Source organism: Ixodes scapularis, unplaced genomic scaffold (assembly GCF_016920785.2).
Source record: "Ixodes scapularis isolate PalLabHiFi unplaced genomic scaffold, ASM1692078v2 PGA_scaffold10__122_contigs__length_95168666, whole genome shotgun sequence".
Classification (NCBI taxonomy): domain Eukaryota; kingdom Metazoa; phylum Arthropoda; class Arachnida; order Ixodida; family Ixodidae; genus Ixodes; species Ixodes scapularis.
This window is the reverse complement of record NW_024609836.1, coordinates 46,825,513-46,843,657: the sequence shown is the minus strand read 5'-3', so window position 1 is coordinate 46,843,657 and position 18,145 is coordinate 46,825,513. Positions and strand designations below refer to the sequence as shown.

Here is an 18,145-nt window from a genome sequence, read left to right as displayed (position 1 = left end):
TGTGTCGAAACGCTCGGCAGTGTAGCCCCCCTCTCTTTTCCCTTTTCGGGAGCGAACGCGGAAGAGATGCTCGCCATTTTTCAAAGGCTCGTCGTCCGCGGTGGTTGTCGGAAAACATCGCTATCTTTTTCCCCCAGTCCACCCGTGATGTTTAAAGAAAGAAGAGATGGCGGTGGTGGGGGGCTCACTGATCGTAAAAAGAGCGGGATATCGCGCGCCGTGTACCTCGAGTTAAGTTTCGGGATAATTCGAGGGTTGGGGGAGGGTTCGGTTTAAGGGAGGGAGCCGAGGTTTCATCGTTAACGTCGTTTGTTTTTGTTCTTATTACTCGCCGCCACCACCGCCATAGTTGACGCGAAATGCGCATTATGAGCATCCATGTTAGTTGGGCTGTTGTTAATCATGAAACGAAAAAGAAAAAAAAATTAGGACTGAGGGAGTTATCCTTATTAGATTTTCACTCGGAGTTTGCTGGCTGGTCGCAGCCTCGATGTGCGCACTTACTGCTAGGTTATCTGCATTGGTTTACCTAACGATAAAAGTTTGATTTCATTTCTGCTTCCATATTCTTGTTTCTGCCCCGTTTTAGGGTAACCTGTACGTAAGTGCGCCCCCGTTTGGATTGTGCAGCTATGCGCGTTAGGCGGAGAAGAGATAATTGTGTTCTTTTCCCTGTGCCGTCCTGGCTTTTTCCCATTAAAAGTTCCTTTAAGAGCAACGCAGTCATCCTTTCTTTTTTTTTTTTTCTTTTTTCTTCCGTGTGCTACCTGTAGTTTGTTTGGCGTGCCTGTGTATCATGGAGCTTATGGGACCGAATCAGTTGCAAAGGTTGTGCTTTCATAACGACTTGATGTTGCGGTTTATTTTGGTTACTTTGAGGGATCTTCGCCGTTCTAGTGTTTCGGACGGTGGGAACTGACAGGAATCACAACTGAGAAAGCTAGTAGAAACTCGCAGCTTTCATTGAGAGCTAGGATTTGTCGTACTTTATGTTTCAGCAACCTGGTTTTTAATTAAATGAAATGCGAAAGATTTGCAAGGTAAAAAATGAAATATCTTGCAAGAAAAAAGAAATAAGTATCATGGCTTAATCTTGGACAGCATTCTTTCCCATACTCTTTCTTTTCTTCCCTCTCCCTCCTGTTTGTCCTCACTAAAAGTTCCCCTTTCTGCTCGGGTCTTTTTTCCCGCTTTATCTATTTTTGTAGCATTATCTGCAACGAGCATACAAAATATGCGAGTTAATGTTAGTTCTAAGTATAATTTTGTTGAGACATCCGATGTCGAAAGAAACTTGTTTGCGTCTCTTTCTACTTTTTTTTTTTGGGGGGGGGGGGGGGGGTGGTAAACGTAAAATCCCATAAGGGCGCCCTCCCCCGAGAGATCGCCCACCACGTTTTTCTGGCTAAATATCCGTAACATGAGAAATCCTAGACATCGCCCACCTCCCAATTCCAGTCGGACATCACGCGATGCCCGACGGGAATCACATCAATTGCGCGATCTGCGGTACCAGTACGTGTGACAAGCGAGTTCGCAACGGGTTCCCGCGTTCTTTGTTCGCGATCTGCGCGCTCGATATCGGTTCCCGTGACATGCGAGTTCATAGCGAGTTCCCGCGGTTTTTGTTCGCGATCTGCGAGCTCGGTATCGGTTCCCGTGACATGAGAGTTCATAACGAATTCCCGCGTTTTTTTTTTTTTTTTTTTTTTTTTTTTTTTTTGTTTGCGATCTGCGCGCTTGATATCGGTTCCCGTGGCAGTTCATAGCGAGTTCCCGCGTTTTTTTTTTTTTTTTTTTTTTTTTTTTTTTTTTGTTGTTCGCGATCTGCGCGCTTGATATCGGTTCCCGTGGCATGAGAGTTCATAGCGAGTTCCCGCGTTTTTTTTGTTCGCGATCTGCGCGCTCGATATCGGTTCCCGTGACATGAGAATTCATAGCGAGTTCTCGCGTTTTTTGCCGCGATCTGAGTGCGCCATGTCGGTCCCCGTAGCACGCAAATTTGTACACGGTTTCCACTTCATCCAGCAATCTGCTGAATCCTTTTTCGTGAGACAGGAATTTATAGCGAATTACCGCATGTTTGTCGCGTTGTGAAACGCGAGTTTGCCTTTCAGCGATCTTCAGAATCAGTCCCCCTGGCACCTGGTTGTAGGGAGAGCCCCTAAGTTTTGCTGCCTCATCCACAAAGATAGCCTACCTCATGTTTTTCATTGTTTATCTGGTCATTTTGGGTGGATGCGCTTTCTGGATTTTATGGTAGTTTTATGGTCTATACACTGGAGAGTCGGTTTACCTTTCAAATGTGTAGGGGGTCATTTGGTCAGTGCAGTACGGATCTCGTCACCTTTCGTGCAGTAGCGAGCACTGCGTTGCTTGCCTATAAAAAAAATATTCTTCCACATTGTCAGAATTGTGCTCAATTCAGACGATTCACATTCATCAAGCGGGGATCAAAAATGTGCTTGTGTCGACACAAGCTGGTTTTCAGAGATAGGAACTTGTAGGGGCATTTTATGCTCATGTCGCAATGGACAAAAGGGATTGTGCAACCACCTCTAAGCTGAACATACTACAGAGCATATAAAAGGTTCAGATATCTCCCTGTCTTTCTCATCTATCTATGCCCTCTTCTCTCTACAGATGATCAACTCTCTTATAAAAACAAAATAAGGGATTATCTGTTGGTGTTAAGGGGAGGTGCAGGTAAAAAAACTGCAATATTTTGCAAAAAATGTGATTTCGGGTTTCTGGTGGTTTTATTATCTTTGAATATATATACTTTATGTATAAAAATAAAAAAATAAAAATAAGTATAAAAATGAGGACCAGATATGATTGCTGAACTACAATATTTTCTGGACATTCTTCCATACCTAGTGCACAGCCCGCAGGAGCAAATTTGGGGTCAAAAATAAAAGTTTTTGCTTAGATAGTCTGCACCCGGTGCATAGTCTGCACTTAGTGCCTAGTCCAAACATAAAAATTATCATACACAGCACACCTTGACAAATGCCTGCTTTCTTAGCTCACAGAGAAGCTTGTATAATATATAAATCAACATTAATATACTCCGTTGTTCATAAAATCATTTATGTCTTGTCACAGTGGATGATCTAGAAAAAAAATATATCCTTGTATAGTATGCACCTGTAAATAGTCCACAACGTGTAAAATTTAAACTTCTACAAATGTATATTCCATGGACTATAGTCCTGAATGTATAATAGTCCCGGTGATCCAGAAAGGCATAAATTTGAGCCATTTTCATGTGTGCGATTCTTCTAATGGTGGCATCCCCTGCCATCGCATTTATTTTGAGAAGTAGGCCTAGCCATCTCCTCTCCACCGCATTCTTCTGTAGCTTCAACTTCTCACGAAACATTATTTGCAAAAGTGCTTTCTGTCACCGTAGAGAGTGTCGCTACAGATTTATGGTAACATTTGAACGTGTCTCTCCTTTTTTGTAATTTTGGGGCATCTTCACCATTTGTGCACAAGACTTTTTGTTTGTAATAATGTCCCATCACAACCAAATTTGGCATGCATGTGCTTTAGGATATGTAGAATGCAACTATCAAGGTTGGGTTAGAATGTATATATTATTTTTATATATTTGAGAACTCTAGAAACTTTTGTTCACCCTTTAAAAATGTTTTTTTGATTTTCAATTATTTTAAGATAGGAGAGGTCTTACAAACATTATTTTTGTCGTTCATTTTATTTAGTGGTTTAAAAGGAGCGAATTAGCCTGCTTTACTAGGCCCTGTTAAGTGTGTTGCCATGCCCCGCATGTGGGCAAGATTCTGTCTTTTTTGCATTTGCATTGCATCACGAACAGAAAAAAACAAGCTATATCAAAACTGACCCGCAATTCATAAAAAGGATGTCAAGCACTATAAACTGTGAAAATTTAATTTAGTTATTGTACATAATAAAAAAAAATTATTTCCCCTAGCACACATACATTTAAATTATCTGTCTGCGGTAGTCACGCTTACTGGAAGCAATATCATTATGCAATAGGGCCTTAAGCTTCGAAAATACCAAACTGAAGAAAAAAAACAAAAGAAAAACAGCAGCCAGTGATTACTTTGGGGCTGCATGCATCATACACAGGTCCCAATGTTGTCCAACGAGATAATTACGGGAGAGAAGGTTATCCTGTTTCCTGCCACCAGCTTCCCTTTTGTGATAGGCTTTTAAATGGGAACACCGATCCTAGAGCTATGCTTCATGATTTTTAGAAAGCTTAGTGATACTGCATACCGTAATATTCTGAGAGATCGCCCACCTTAAAGAGAGAGCAAATCGGGTGGAAATGAGAAGTGGGCTTCGGTGTAGATCAAGAAAAAAAAAAATGAAGAAAGGCTATTTTTGTGTTTTGTGGCCTGCCAAACTTGTTTCCGCATTGAGGAGCAATGGAAGCATATACAAGCGCCCTTCCCAGTCAGCAAGGTTTGCTTATCTCCCACCATAGCTAACCCTATTTCGGCCAAGGTCATCATTGGCCAGCACACTGGAATTGCTAAATGTGGGCTATCTTTTGGTGTTTTTCAAATAACTGCAAATCAAGCCACAAATATGGGTGGGTTATCATTTGGAGCAGGCGTATCCTTCTAGATATTATACGGTAGTTCAACTCTTTGCACTGATTCTAAATACCTCACCATTGTTTCAATAAGTCTATCGGTTTTTGGGGGGATTAAAAATTTGCATGCCATTATTTGTGGGAGAAAATAAGAGAAAAGACTACTCAACAAAAAGATACTATTAACATGTGGTAGATACAATAAAGTAGGAAGAAGCTAATGTTCAGAGTATTCTTTAGATCAAACCAGTATTAGCGAGTGTACAGTACATTGAAGATTAGTGTTCAATGTGTGGTTCCAAAGGGATGCAAAATTGAGTGATTAAACCTTTAATAGACATGAATTGAAAATTTCATTCCGAACATTGAATGCTTTGCAAATTTCGCTATATATTCCACAAAAATTTCATTGTTATATCTGTTTGAGCTGCTGATGTGCCCTCGCACAAATTTCCAATGAGTTCAGATTTTCTTTTTTGAGATCAATTTCATCTCAAATTCAGCTCGCACAGATGAATTGACGTTAAGGCTTCAATATTAATCTGTGAAATTAGAAACTTAGCAGATCAATAAAAAGTAACCATAAACTTCAAAAACAACAGTTAAATTGTTTTATGATTTTCTTTGCTTTGGAGGCTAATTTTTTTCCTCTTGATGGAAACTGTCTTTCTTCTCAGGTGCTGTCCAGAAACAAGTTGCTGGAGGGACGGCCTTGTGCGGCACATTTCAACCACATCTGCATTACGTGAGTGTGATCTCTATTCTTGTCCGGCATAGCACGGTTTGCAGCCCTGCATTCTGACAATGAGGCATTCTCTCTTGATGCCTGCAGGCGACGAGTTGCGGGTCATCAAGTGTCCACAGCTGGCCGAATCGCTAAGCGAGGGTGACATCAGGTGGATCAAAGGTGAGCCTCAGCACTGTGCTCTTTCACGTGCAGCGTGTTACTGAATCTGCACTGTATTTTCTCCTCTTAACACCGTGTATTTGTCTTCACTCATTGCAAAACTGCTGGAATGTAGCAATTATAAGATATGTAGTCTATAACTAATTACATTAAAAAAAATTGTTATAGGTATATATTTTTTTTAAGAGTGTTGAAAAGGGCAGGGGTTCCCTGGCTGCAATTTAAGGTAGGTAGACACTTTTAAGTTGCGTTTACATGAATACTACTTAAGTGCATCGACTCCAGTTGCCGCATTCAACACAATCGTGTAAACTGCATAATACACTAGTGAAGCGCATTGCATTCATGCCGCTAGGCGGACGTGGATTGGGACGGCGAAGGCATATTCATTCATCCAATGTAAACGGAGGTCGCCTTGCATTTAGAGATGGGGAGGATTATGGGAAGGTGCTCGCCGCGGGTGAACAGCCGAGAACATGGCGGCGGCCAATTTTGTCGACGGTGGCAGAGAGCGGCCTTGGTTGTTTATCCACATTTTTCTTCCTCAAAGAAATACAAGCTTTTCTTGCCATCATAGATGAGCTGCTCGGTGGCTTTGCAAATCATGACTTTTGCATCAGAGGGAGTCCCTAGAGGCTCCGGCGAAAACAGATGCCAAGAGTTCCGAGCTCTGGTACCGCAGAACGAGCAGTCCCTACCTCGGTGCTGTTCCTACTTCCGCCAGAGCCCCTCGGGCTCGGGGCTCGTTTGTGGTTGGCACGACCTGGCGAGACACGGCTACCATGTCGCCTCTGTTCCAGAATGGCCTGGCCCGGAGCCCAAAACACTTGGGTTTTGACATTTCTTACGCCCCGTAACTTCTTTCAGAGCATCAAAGACAACGGGTACGGTCTTTCCTTTCGTCTGAAAGGGCCTTCATACGCGTAAATCCGGAGAATGTGGTCACGCGGTGTGGCTGCTACCGAAAACACAGCTTTAACTCTGAGATGTGACACGGCGTGTCACCACCCTCATGTAGGACTTGAGCAACCGTTATCAGTTTGTTGAAGTAGGTAAGGCTTGTTCTCCAACTGTACCAGTTATCTTGGGCATTCCACAAGGATCGGTGCTGTGCCCACTGCTCTTTCTTGTTTTTCTAAACAATTTGACGGTTGATGAGCATATACACTGCTGTTTTTTTTTGCAGATAACTGTGTGCTTTTTATTGAAAAAGCTTCGAGCAATGACCAACTTATATTAAACAAGTGCCTGTGTTCAATTTCTCAATGGTGTAACGAATGGCAAATGTTGCTTTACAGCTCGAAAAGTGTACAAATGAGACCGATGCGCAAAAGGTTACCCTTGGAATTTAGCTACTGTACACAAAACTGCCCTTTACAAGTTCTGCACGAATTCAAATACTAACGGGTCATAATCTCTTCAAATCTCAGTTGGAATAGCCACATATCCGGGACTGCTCAGAAGGCATGAGCAAAGCTATGGTCATTAAAGAGGCGGCTGAAGCACTGTACCCCTGCAACCAAGCTTGCAATCTACACGACAGTAATACAACCTGTTTTAGAATACACGGATGTTGTCCGTGTTTTAGAATACACGGAACGAATCACAAAGCAAGAAGCACAAACATAAACTACGCCTTGTGTTTCTTACACTCTCAGTGACTACAGGGTCTAGTATGTACAGGAAAAAATGGGAACAAAACAGGGATAAGAGGAATGGGTAAGAAGACGGAAGTAGAATAGTTTGGGAAAAGAAAAGCAAGTGTGTGGGACCGACACCCCTTTTTCGTCACTGCGGCCGTAAAACGTCTTTTTGTGTGATACCTTCCAGGCGTTGGCGACACGGTTAAAGAAGACGAGGTGATATGCGAGGTAGAAACCGACAAGGTAAGCCGGCGGACTCTGCTCTTAATGCTCGCAGCTTGAGGGCAGTGCAGCGAATTTCATACTTTGCGTAGATACCACCTAGAATGAATCCCCGGTGTTTATAGCCTTGAAGCACGCATTAGTTCTCCTCGTGTGATGGTAGTTACAAAAGAAAATTCAAGAAAAACACGAAGCATTCTTTCAACTTGCAGCCGAAACGAGCAACCATGTGACCTGGAACCGATAATATGCCACCAGTGTTCATGAAAGCCACGTGCTAGGGTTAGCAAAGCACAGGATGCGCGCTGAGTTCCAGACATTGTTGGCCACTACCCAAATGCTTGTCGAGCTATTGATTATCGCGAACCCAAATCGAGGGCTCGCGCAATGCTCAAGTCCAATCTATGAGTCGCATTCAAATATTATCACTGGGAGACAATGCCAACACTGCAGCCTTCAAAATACGTCATCAAGTTTTGCAAGGGAGAGGTTACAAGAAAACGCTTGCTTTTATTCTTTAAATTACACCGCAACAAAGAGGTTTCTTGGTCAGTGCTGTTGCGTGCAAGTATACTTGGGTCCCACTAGTGCTAAGCTCGTGTAAAGTAAAAAGCATTCCAACTGGATATCTTTGCACCGCCCCTTTAAGGCTGGTTTAGACATTTGTTTTTGAGTGTGACCGACCACTTTACGACTCTTTGCATTCCAATCTGATGCATTGCTCGGACCTCGGTCACAATAGTGACAATCTTGTCGTAAGCAATCATAAACGTTCCTAACACGGTCACAGTAAAACAAAGATGTCTCGAGCAGCCTTTATGAGATGTTGATGTGTGGATTAATGTGGCTAATTGGGCTGTTCTGGTTAACCTTTAACATAATACGCCAAAAATTGAGGACAATGGGATACCGTGTAATGACAGAACAGGATATGCCGTGTTCTGTTGTCCTCATCTGCTTCGCCTTTGTTTTTCTGTGTATTATGTTATTGGTGTGTAGATTTTGGTTTTAAATAGTTCTTTAGGAAAAATATGCTGGAGCGAATCAAGTTGTTTTTTTGGGGGTGGAGGGGGAGGGGGGGAAGACATGATTTTTGTGAATCTTGTGAATCCTGCGAGGGGAAAAAATTTAGTTGTGCATAAGAAAAAAAAAAGAAGAAATGTTACAGAATATTTTGCTTGATGCTAAAGTATCTAATCATATGCTACCTTGTTTAAAACCTGACAGCATCTCAAGCCTGCTGCGAGGTTAAAAATATTATTTAGAGAAGAAAAGTTTTGGAGTTGCCCGCTCGCCCTTTCTGAAAGATGCGGTCTTAAATTTGTTGTTTCACTCTTGTTTCAGACGTCCATACCAATCCACGCTCCCGCTGCTGGCAAAATCGTGGAACTTTTGGTTGAAGATGGAGCCACCATCCAGCCCGGAAAAGACATCCTCAAGATGTCCGTGGGAGGTACTGAACCTTTCAGTGTGAACTAGCCTTGCGCTCTTGTTTTCCTTCAAGCAGATAAGTCTTTCTTTGGAGAAACACTCCAGTGATGCAGCTTAAAACCTTTTTCTTGTCTCAGGGTTTTACCGTAAAATACCGGGGGAGCACCCACTGTACTTGTCCTGTCAAATTGCATGCTTAACATAGAATTTGAAAAAGTCCCAAAGTCTGATGGCCTTTCTTTTAGATTAGTGATGGGCTGAACTTTTGCCGATTTGAAAATTCGGCGCCAAATCTTTAGATTCGGCAAAGCAAGTTTTTACCAAACTTTTCTAAAGGTTCGGCAAAAATACATTGTTGCCAGACTTAAAAGTTAATATTTCGTTTTTTAAAACAAAAACAGTTTTTATTTTGTTTTCTTATAAAGCATATTGACACAGTTATTACTGAATAAGGCAATATTCTACACGATAACTGTATCGGTGTCATTTTCGTGTGTGTACTGGCAATTTTAGAGTGACTTCTTGCATAAGTGGTGTGACAACAAGGTTGGGTAGTAGTGGGTGCAGTCACAATACGTGAGTTTCGATTCTAAGACCTCATCTACGCAAGCCTGCAAAAGTGTACATTTATAAAATAAAGGCGGTAACACTGTGTTCTTATTTTTTTCTCTGTGAGTCACCATTTCGTGGGTGAAAATGAGTGCAGCAGCTGCTGAGCCTTCACCAGAAGAGAGAACAATATTATTGTAAATATGCATATTTTTTTCTTTGAGTCACTTAACGCCAGCTTTTGCATGAAAGTGTGCATCCCATATTCAGCACATCTCGTTTTTAACCTTTAAAATGCCTTTTTCTGGTGTTAGGACACACTCGGATGTTTAGCAAGAAGGGAAGAATTAGGAATGTCGAATGTGCAACGTCGAGCATGATAGTTGTGAGTTTGCTTTTATGCAGATAGATGAAAACCGCAAAATAGCACTAATCAAAAGGTAATATAAATTTTGTTTTGGCACAAACTACTTGTGAGCCAAAAACAGGATTGCCATAATTGCAAGGAGTGATTTAAAGTACTTGTCAGTCAATGTTGCAACTACTTTGTTGCATCACTCGAAATATAAATGAAAATCGCGTTATCCAGAATGTACCGTATCATTAATCACTTGCGCAGTGGATTGCGTCAATTCCCGGTCAATCTTCTGTTCTTGAGGAAGAAAATATTGAAGAAATTCACACTCGCAAAGGCTGACAAACACACAGTTACCATGTCGCCTACTCCGCACTTCGCCGTAACCGATGGTAGTACTGCATTGTACAATGGTAACCGCGCAACTGCACAATGTCCATTTGCAATCCACTAGTGATGGACCTATTCTGCTGAACTTCAGATTCGGCGAAGTTCGGCACATTCGAAAGTTCAGCAAAGATTGCAAATAGATGCTGTGTGGTCATGTGGTTAGGTCGAGGCGCAAAGCATATGGTAACTGTGTGTCTGTCAGCCTTTGTGAGTCTGGTTTTCTTCAATACTTTCTACCTCAAGAACAGAAGATCTACCAGGAATTGATGCAGCCTAGTGCGCTAATGACAAATGATGCGGTACATTCTGGAAACATGATTTTCATATGATATTTCCAGTGATGCAAGAGGTAGTTGCAACATTGACTGACAAGTACTTTAAAGCACTCCTCGCCATTATAGCAATCCTGTTCTCGGTTCACAAGTAGTTTGTGCCAAACCAAAATAATATTGCTTTTTAATTAGCATTATTTCACACTTTTCATCTGTCCACATAAAACTAAATACAGAACTATCATGCTCGACTTTGCAAAGACAGCATTCCTAACTCCTAAATGTCAGCTCGAGTCCGAACATTAAAAAAAATACAGAATTTTAGAAATGAAAAATGAGATGCTGCAAATAGGAGACGTGCACTTTCTTGCAATAACAAAAAAAAAATAAATAAATAAATAAATAAAAAAAAAAAGCTTATTTACTATAACATTGTAATCTCTTCTTGTCAAGGTTCAGCAGCCGTTGCATTCATTTTCTCACATGAAACTGTGACTGGCAGAGAAAGTAAGAACACAATGTTACTGCCTTTATTTCAACAATGTACAGTCGGCAACAAAGGTTTGTGGGGCACTTGAGCGCCAGTGGAAATGACTGGTTGTGCCTTCTGACAGTGAGCGGCCGCCCTCAAGATTCACGCTTCGAGGATGTGCTTCCTTTTGTGCTTGCAGTCATGTCTTTTTTACTCGCTTCCGCCCGATGTGCACGAGATAATCGAGGACCGGCGCAAGGTGCCGCTTTGTCAGCCATCATGCCGCGTTTCTGCCTCGGCCACTGTGATGGCTGTCGGAGCTCGCTCATGCTACAGATAACATTTTGTGGCACCTTGCGCCAGTCCCTGTTATCTCATTGGCGCCGAACAGAAGCAAGCAAAAAAGATACATAACCACAAACACGAAAGGAAGCGAATGCGCAAAGCCCGAGTCTTGAGAGCGGCAATGCGCCATCAGAAGGCGCAGTCCGTCTTTTCGGTTGGCGCTCCCGTGCCCCGAAAACTTTTGCTGCTGACTGTACGTGCGCACTTGCAGACTTGCGCTAATGAGGCATCAAAACCGAAACTTGCGTATCGTGACTGTGCCCGCTACCCTGCTACCACGCAACCTTGTTGTCGCACCACTTCTGCAAATGGTCACTGTAAAAGTGCCAGTAAACACACAAAAATGACACCAATAGGATTATCTCGTAGAATATCACATTATTTAGTAACAACTGTGTCAATATGCTTTAAAAAAAAACAACCTAAAATCTTTTTCGCCTGGAAAAACGAAATACTAACTTTTAGGTTTGGCAACAATGTATTTTTGCCAAATCTTTCCGGAATCTTTAGAAAAGTTCGGTAAAAATTCATCTTTGCCAAATCGTAAGATTCGGTGCTGAATTTTCGATTCGGCAAAAGTTCGGCCCATCACTACAATCCACGGCCCTGTCGCGTTCTCGCATGTGCGCAGATGTTTGCCAAATTTTTTCCGAATCCTTGCCGAACTTTCCAGGTGCCGAACTTCGCTGAATCTGAAGTTCGGCAGATTCGGTCCATTTCTCGTTTAAATGAAGCCTCCTAGTAGAATTGCTTTTGTTTCTCCATCTCATAAACGGCAGATACGAGTCCATAGACATATATGGTGCCTGGAACGCGTCTCCGACTGGTGTGTTTACCACTTCCAAAAAAGTGTCCCTCCTTTTCTGCCTTATAACGTCATAGAAGTGTCATGCTGTCTCCTGTTGCGATCCTGGCAGCATCCCTACAGCTGTGGTGTATGCGGCAGATGCCTGTTCTGCTACAAGTCGCTTTCCAGTGTGGCAGTCCATGAAAGCTTCGGGAACCACAAGTTGGGAGGCCGTGACGACAGCGATACTTGCGTTCGATTGTGCTACTCGTAGCTTTTCGTTATTGTTTCTTCAACCAACCGCATGGATCGCGACATGCAACAGCAGCACCCTCCGACTTCTGTGACATCATTTGTTCCCACTTCGGGACCACTTTTGATGTATTTGCAGCATAAGACACCAAATACGCCGGTCGAAGACGTGCTCCAGCCACCATAGTAGGCATGAGAAAATGCGCACGATACAGATATCAAAATGGCGAATGTAAAAAAACGGTCACGATGGTGATGGGGCTAGCCACCTTATACCAAGTATTGTGTTTTTCTTTTTGAGGTTCGTTTTTGGTTTCGATTGTTATGTGCATGTGTTTTTGGGCATGCATTGGAATCATGCTAACACGGTAGATTGTGTAAAGTTATAGGATGCTTTTGACCAATGTACCTCAATCGGTTAAGTGAGCATGAATCTCAGTAATAAGGAAGGATAGGGTGACTATGACACATGACACACCTTATCATGACACTGTCTTGGGCATAACCGTTAAAGTAATATATGTTTACTTTTTTTTTTCCTCTTAACTTTTACACTCTTTTTTTTTTTTTTTTGGAAAGGACATTTCATTTTTTTTTTGAAAACTGATGACAGTTTACTGGTTTTCTCTCTCATGGTATCTCCATTTATATATGGTGGAGGGTGTCCCGTCAGCCAAATTTAATGAGTTTTGTTGACTCGGTATGCCTTGAACTTCGATGGCCGTTGCAGTAGTATCACCAACACAGCAGAACTCCTTTGCAGGTGCCGCCTCACTTCCATTGGCTGGCATAGGCGATCTTATGAACATAACCACAACAGTTGCATTTTCATAAAAAATCACAAAATTTTGCTGGATTTCTTTTTTTCTTTTTTTTTTAAATGGATAAATTTTGATTCATACAATTGCATTAAGATTTACCGACCCAAAAACATACTTTAAGTATGACGCCAATGTCAGGTATGACCAAGGAAGTCCCAAATATTTTACGCTACCTGCTGAGCACGCCAAGCCTGAGAATAAAGTAAAAGCTAGACCAGTTATCTATCTGCTCCTTGATGTAGGGACATCACATGATGGCACCATCACCCCATATTAGCTGTGCTGCCTCTTGCTCGCTGTGCTTTCACACGCATCTACCCTACATCTTTACTAAAAGCTCCCCAGGTGAAAATCAATCCAGCTGGAGGTGGATGGTGGAACTGATCCCAACTGAATCCAGTTGGATGCAGCTGGATTAAGTTCAATTTCCAGCTGGATTTAACTGGAATTAGTTGAACTGATTCTCAGTTGGGTCCCCCTTTTGAATTGAAACAAGTGCTCCTCACGAGGTTCCCTTTTCTTCCGGCAGGCGGAGGAACTTCGGCGTCTGCTCCCGAGCCTGCAAGTGCACCCCCTACCCCAGCCCCTGCCTCCGCCGCCCCTGCCTCTGCCGCCCCTGCCTCTGCCGCCCCAGCGACGTCGGGAAGTGGCGAGGTGCGTGTCATCAAGTGCCCCCAACTGGCAGAGTCGCTGAGTGAAGGTGACATCCGGTGGATCAAAGGTGAGTCGCTGAAAACCCAGAACAGTGTACTACCATGATACCCCGAGACATCACCCACTTGCTGCTAGAAATTCATTAAAGAATGCTTAATCGAAATTTTGAGCTCACGAAACAAGGCTGGAGGAATAGGCGGGGTGCTGAAAAACCCCAAAACATAACTCATACAGCAATATCTCGAACTGATGGCCGTATTTTTGGAAAAGAAGTGCACGATTGAACATGGCCAACGAGACATCTCGAGTCACGATTTTCATTTCCTCTCCTCTTCATTTCGTCCCCTCGAGCAGATGGAGCGAAGCAAGAAAGAGACAAGTGAGGCTGCTTCCCCTCATTCTCCACTGTTCCAGAAGGATTCGGACGTCACAGTCCTCGCTTGGTTGCACCCTTCTTTCAAAAAATATGGCCATCTGTTTGACATATTCATGTATGAGTGATGTTCTGGTGTTTGTAGCATATCATTCAGCGCTTCTGCGGCCTTATTTTGTGAAATCCACATTTCGGTTCAGCATCCCTTCAAAGAAATGGGATGGGTGATGTCTTAAGTAAGTAAGCAGAAAACGTTAAGGACAAATCTAAGAGAAACTACCCCTTGGTTTGTATGCATCTAGTGTGACTGCTCAGGAGATACAGTAAACTCAAAACTTGAGTTAATTTCATTGTTTTATATAAAGGAAATTCTTATGAAACAGTGTTTCACTCTCACACAGTCTGTTGCCTCGATTGCAGTGATGTGATTGCTGCGCCAATTGGGCCAAACTGCGCCAAGGGGCTAACCCTGCTACATCCTGCTACATTTTGCCAAAATATGGGTGATCTGCACCAAGCCTGCACCAAAGGGCCAATTTCGGTGGCCCTTCAAAACCGAAACTAAACTGAGTACCATAATCGAGCATGCGCGAGCTTATTAAGGCAAACGGCCGCTCGACACAAAGTACCCTGCATCAATGTTCCATCCGATCTTGCATAGTTTTTCCCATCGTTTCGCGCTGTGCGCTCTCGTCGTCTCGTGAATCTCGTCTCGCATCTTTTTTAAAACATTTTCAACGATAGACACGGGCGTGTGCGGACGCTCCGACACTAGCGTGCCGGGTACCAGCCATGTCGTCATGCTGTGAGACGAAACCACGTTTTTGCGCGGCGGGAGTTACTTCGTGAGCTGAAGCACTCACTCCTGGAAGCAACGGCTGTGGGAAAACTATATTTGGTCCCTGCCTGCCAGTCATTGTGGTCGCGCAACATCAGGTGTTGCCGCCCCACGTCAGTGCAGATATGGCGCTTTCTTAACTGAAACTGAGTAACGCCGCATTTTCATCAACATTCCTGTTCTTCCTTAAATCATACGCTACTACAAAACTCCCTCTTTAGCTCAAAGACTGCCGTGTCGAAGTAATAATTACCTAGATTTCTCTCGGTGTGCTTTCTTTCGAGGGACCACGATATGTGAAAAATCATGCCGCGAAAGAAAGTTGGTGAAAGTATGTGAAAAATCATGCCGCGAAAGAAAGTTGGTGAAAGTATGTGAAAAATCATGCCGCGAAAGAAAGTTAGTGAAAGTTGGTCAGCTAAAGCAAAGAAGGCAATGTGTGCACGCTGAACTCGCACAGCGCGCTTGTTTGTCTCAAGTTCAGTCGTTGCACAAAGCGCTCCAAGAACTTGTTGACCCTGGCTCGCGATGTCTCGCATGGATGCGCTCAGGTTCTTTTTTCTGTGTGTCTAGCTTGTACCATGCCTGCCGGCGTGGCAAGCACGCGCCGCTGGACTGTTTTTTGTTGTATGCTGGACAGTTACCATTTCTTATTATCCCATACAATGTTGGGAACCAGTTGGCGACGGAGCGGAGTGGCATGGTTTCGGTTTCGATCGAACAGCCGCTCTCCGCTCGCGCGATGAAGCACGTGCAACTGAAAGCCTGCCGAAGTTTCCCTCACGTGCATGCGAACATGATTGCACAACAGAGGCACCGGGCGGGACGCTTGTAACTCATTGTTTCACGTTTGCTTAATTTCTACGAAAATCTGGCCCGTCGGGAATCAGTAAAACGGTGGCAAGCGGTTTTTCGGAATTGCCCGGCAATGCCTACAGCACTGTACACTTCTGGGATGACTGAGCTGTTAAAACACAAGCAGCGAGTTCCGTCACAACGCGCCACATCGCAACACAACACAAAGTGCCCTTCCTTTGTCCAGCACTTAAAACAAATATTTTTATTTTTGTATGAATATCTGCTCCAAAAGCCACTTTTGCGGCTCCAAAACACTGTTTCGGCTGCTACAAAGGCCACATTTGCTGCTCCAAAACACTGTTTTGGCTGCTCCGAAAGGTGCTCTAAACTGGCTTAGGCCAATCACATCACTGCCATTGACATCTTTTGTATTCTCTTACAGCACAAATACTTGTTTCATGAAAGCATGTTTCAAACCCACAATGTTGTGCCTGTAGCCTCCTTCGCCTTTGCTGACCTGTAGGCTCTAAAGTACATGGAGGAAAGAAAAAAAGGTGACCGGAAAGTTTAAAAGTAACCATGCGAAGCTACTAAGTCAAGAGGCGGGAAAGGGGATGATCATTTTAGGTGCAGTGTTACTCACAAGGTGCAGGGTCTTGCACAACCTTCTTGTTTGGTGGGTACTAGCGTTGCCCTGTACATGGCGTGCAAAAAACGCAACAGGGGAGGGGGGGGTGCAACATTGTGTATACCGTGGATGACGCCATGATAACACAGTGCTCAAAGTGGAATCGTCCGTGTACGGTATTCAAGGAAATCTTTATTTACCCATTGTTTTTGTCCCAAACATGACCCCACCTTGCTAACCTCGGTCGCAACATTCTAGAAGAATGCTGTTTCACACTAACCAGTTTGATTAAAATTCAATAAAGCATCTACATCACGCTCACTCTGTGTTTCACACTCTTGATGTGCATCATTCATTGAGCGACACACATAGCCCCGTATGTCGTTGCAGGGTGTTTATTTTGCTATCCATTCCACTTGTGATCAGAATTACCCATGCCAGCTTGCACATGCTTGAACTAGTTTTGCTGTATTACGCATGCCTCCTTTGACAGTATTGATAAATAAAAATAAAATAATGCCAACAGTTCAAACAACGCACCTTAGTAGGATCAAGAGGAGCATGTGTAGCCCACACCCACAATCAATGAACTTAGTCATGTGGTATCATCAGGAAAAATGTGAAGGTCAGACAAATGTATGTTGATGGCCCTTACCCTCGCAACTGACTCGAAGCGAATGATTCTGCTTGCCACGAAGAAGCAGTGCAAACCCCATCCATTGCTGCTCATTCCTGTAGCTTTGTTTCATTCTAGTGCGCTCACTGTCGCTCCACAGGGAGTCTTGTTACTCTGAAATTCCCTCCAAATGCCGTGCCCTGGAGGTAGCCTACTGCAAACAACCTGATCCAGCGATAATTTGTAAAATTTTGCATCTCTCCCTTTATTTCCAGCCGTTGGTGACTCTGTCACGGAAGACGAGGTGGTCTGCGAAGTTGAAACAGACAAGGTTTGTACGTTCTCCATCTGTCTTGGAGCTTAAAGGCCCATTCAAACACTCGCGTTTGACAACAATCGACCGAGATAAGTCTAGTTCTTAAGCCTCATGCGACGGCTTATGACTGGCTGCGCAGCGATGCAGCCGGTCAAAAGCCATCACAAGAGCTTTGAAATCCTGTCTTTTGTCGGTCGGTCATAATCAAACGCTAGTGTTTGAATGGGCTGTGACAAGCTTGCTCAAATCAACGCCCTACGAACATAGTAGCATGATAGTGTAATGGTGTCCTCATGTTGCAGACATCAATCCCTGTTCACGCCCCGGCAAGCGGAGTCATCCTCGAGCTTCTGGTGGAGGATGGTACGACCATACAGCCCGGCAAGGACATCATGAGGCTCCAGATTGGAGGTTGGTTCAAGAACCCTTGTCCAAAGACCCATTCACAGACTTGCGTCTGCTTATGACCGAGTTCTTGCAATCACTTGCGACGACAGAACACGCTTGCACAGTGGTGCCATCTATGAGGTGACCCTGGAACTGCATTTCACTAGAGTGAAGGTTTTGCGGTACTTGAGAGATTGCATGTACAGTGCCCCTCAAACTTAACGCCGCCACTAGATCGTCTGGTTTATTCACTTGTTGAGCTATTCCTGAACCTAGTGGTGGAACTACTTGGTGAACCTTCGCGTCCCCGATGAGAAGCCAACCAGGGGAAGGTATTCGAGGAGCTGCAGCGACCAATTTATCTTTGGGTAGCATGCAATAGATCAATATTTGCGTAACCGAGTGTAACCGAGTGGCGGCGTTAAGTTTGAGGGGCACTGTACATCTAGGAAAAACTGTAATTTAAGATATTTTTTAGATTTTTGAGCTAAGAACACT

General features: G+C 43.6%; 1 protein-coding gene across 1 annotated transcript in view; it reads left to right on the top strand.

Moving 5' to 3' along the window:
* The window catches only part of LOC8034665 (dihydrolipoyllysine-residue succinyltransferase component of 2-oxoglutarate dehydrogenase complex, mitochondrial), a 49,189-nt gene that overhangs the window by 14,116 nt on the left and 16,928 nt on the right, over positions 1–18,145 (top strand). The window contains exons 4-10 of the mRNA XM_040208872.2: positions 5,269–5,336; positions 5,424–5,498; positions 7,329–7,384; positions 8,708–8,816; positions 13,567–13,758; positions 17,220–17,275; positions 17,563–17,671. Of these exons, the coding sequence (XP_040064806.2) occupies positions 5,269–5,336; positions 5,424–5,498; positions 7,329–7,384; positions 8,708–8,816; positions 13,567–13,758; positions 17,220–17,275; positions 17,563–17,671 (665 nt within the window). The remainder of the gene's footprint in view (positions 1–5,268; positions 5,337–5,423; positions 5,499–7,328; positions 7,385–8,707; positions 8,817–13,566; positions 13,759–17,219; positions 17,276–17,562; positions 17,672–18,145) is intronic.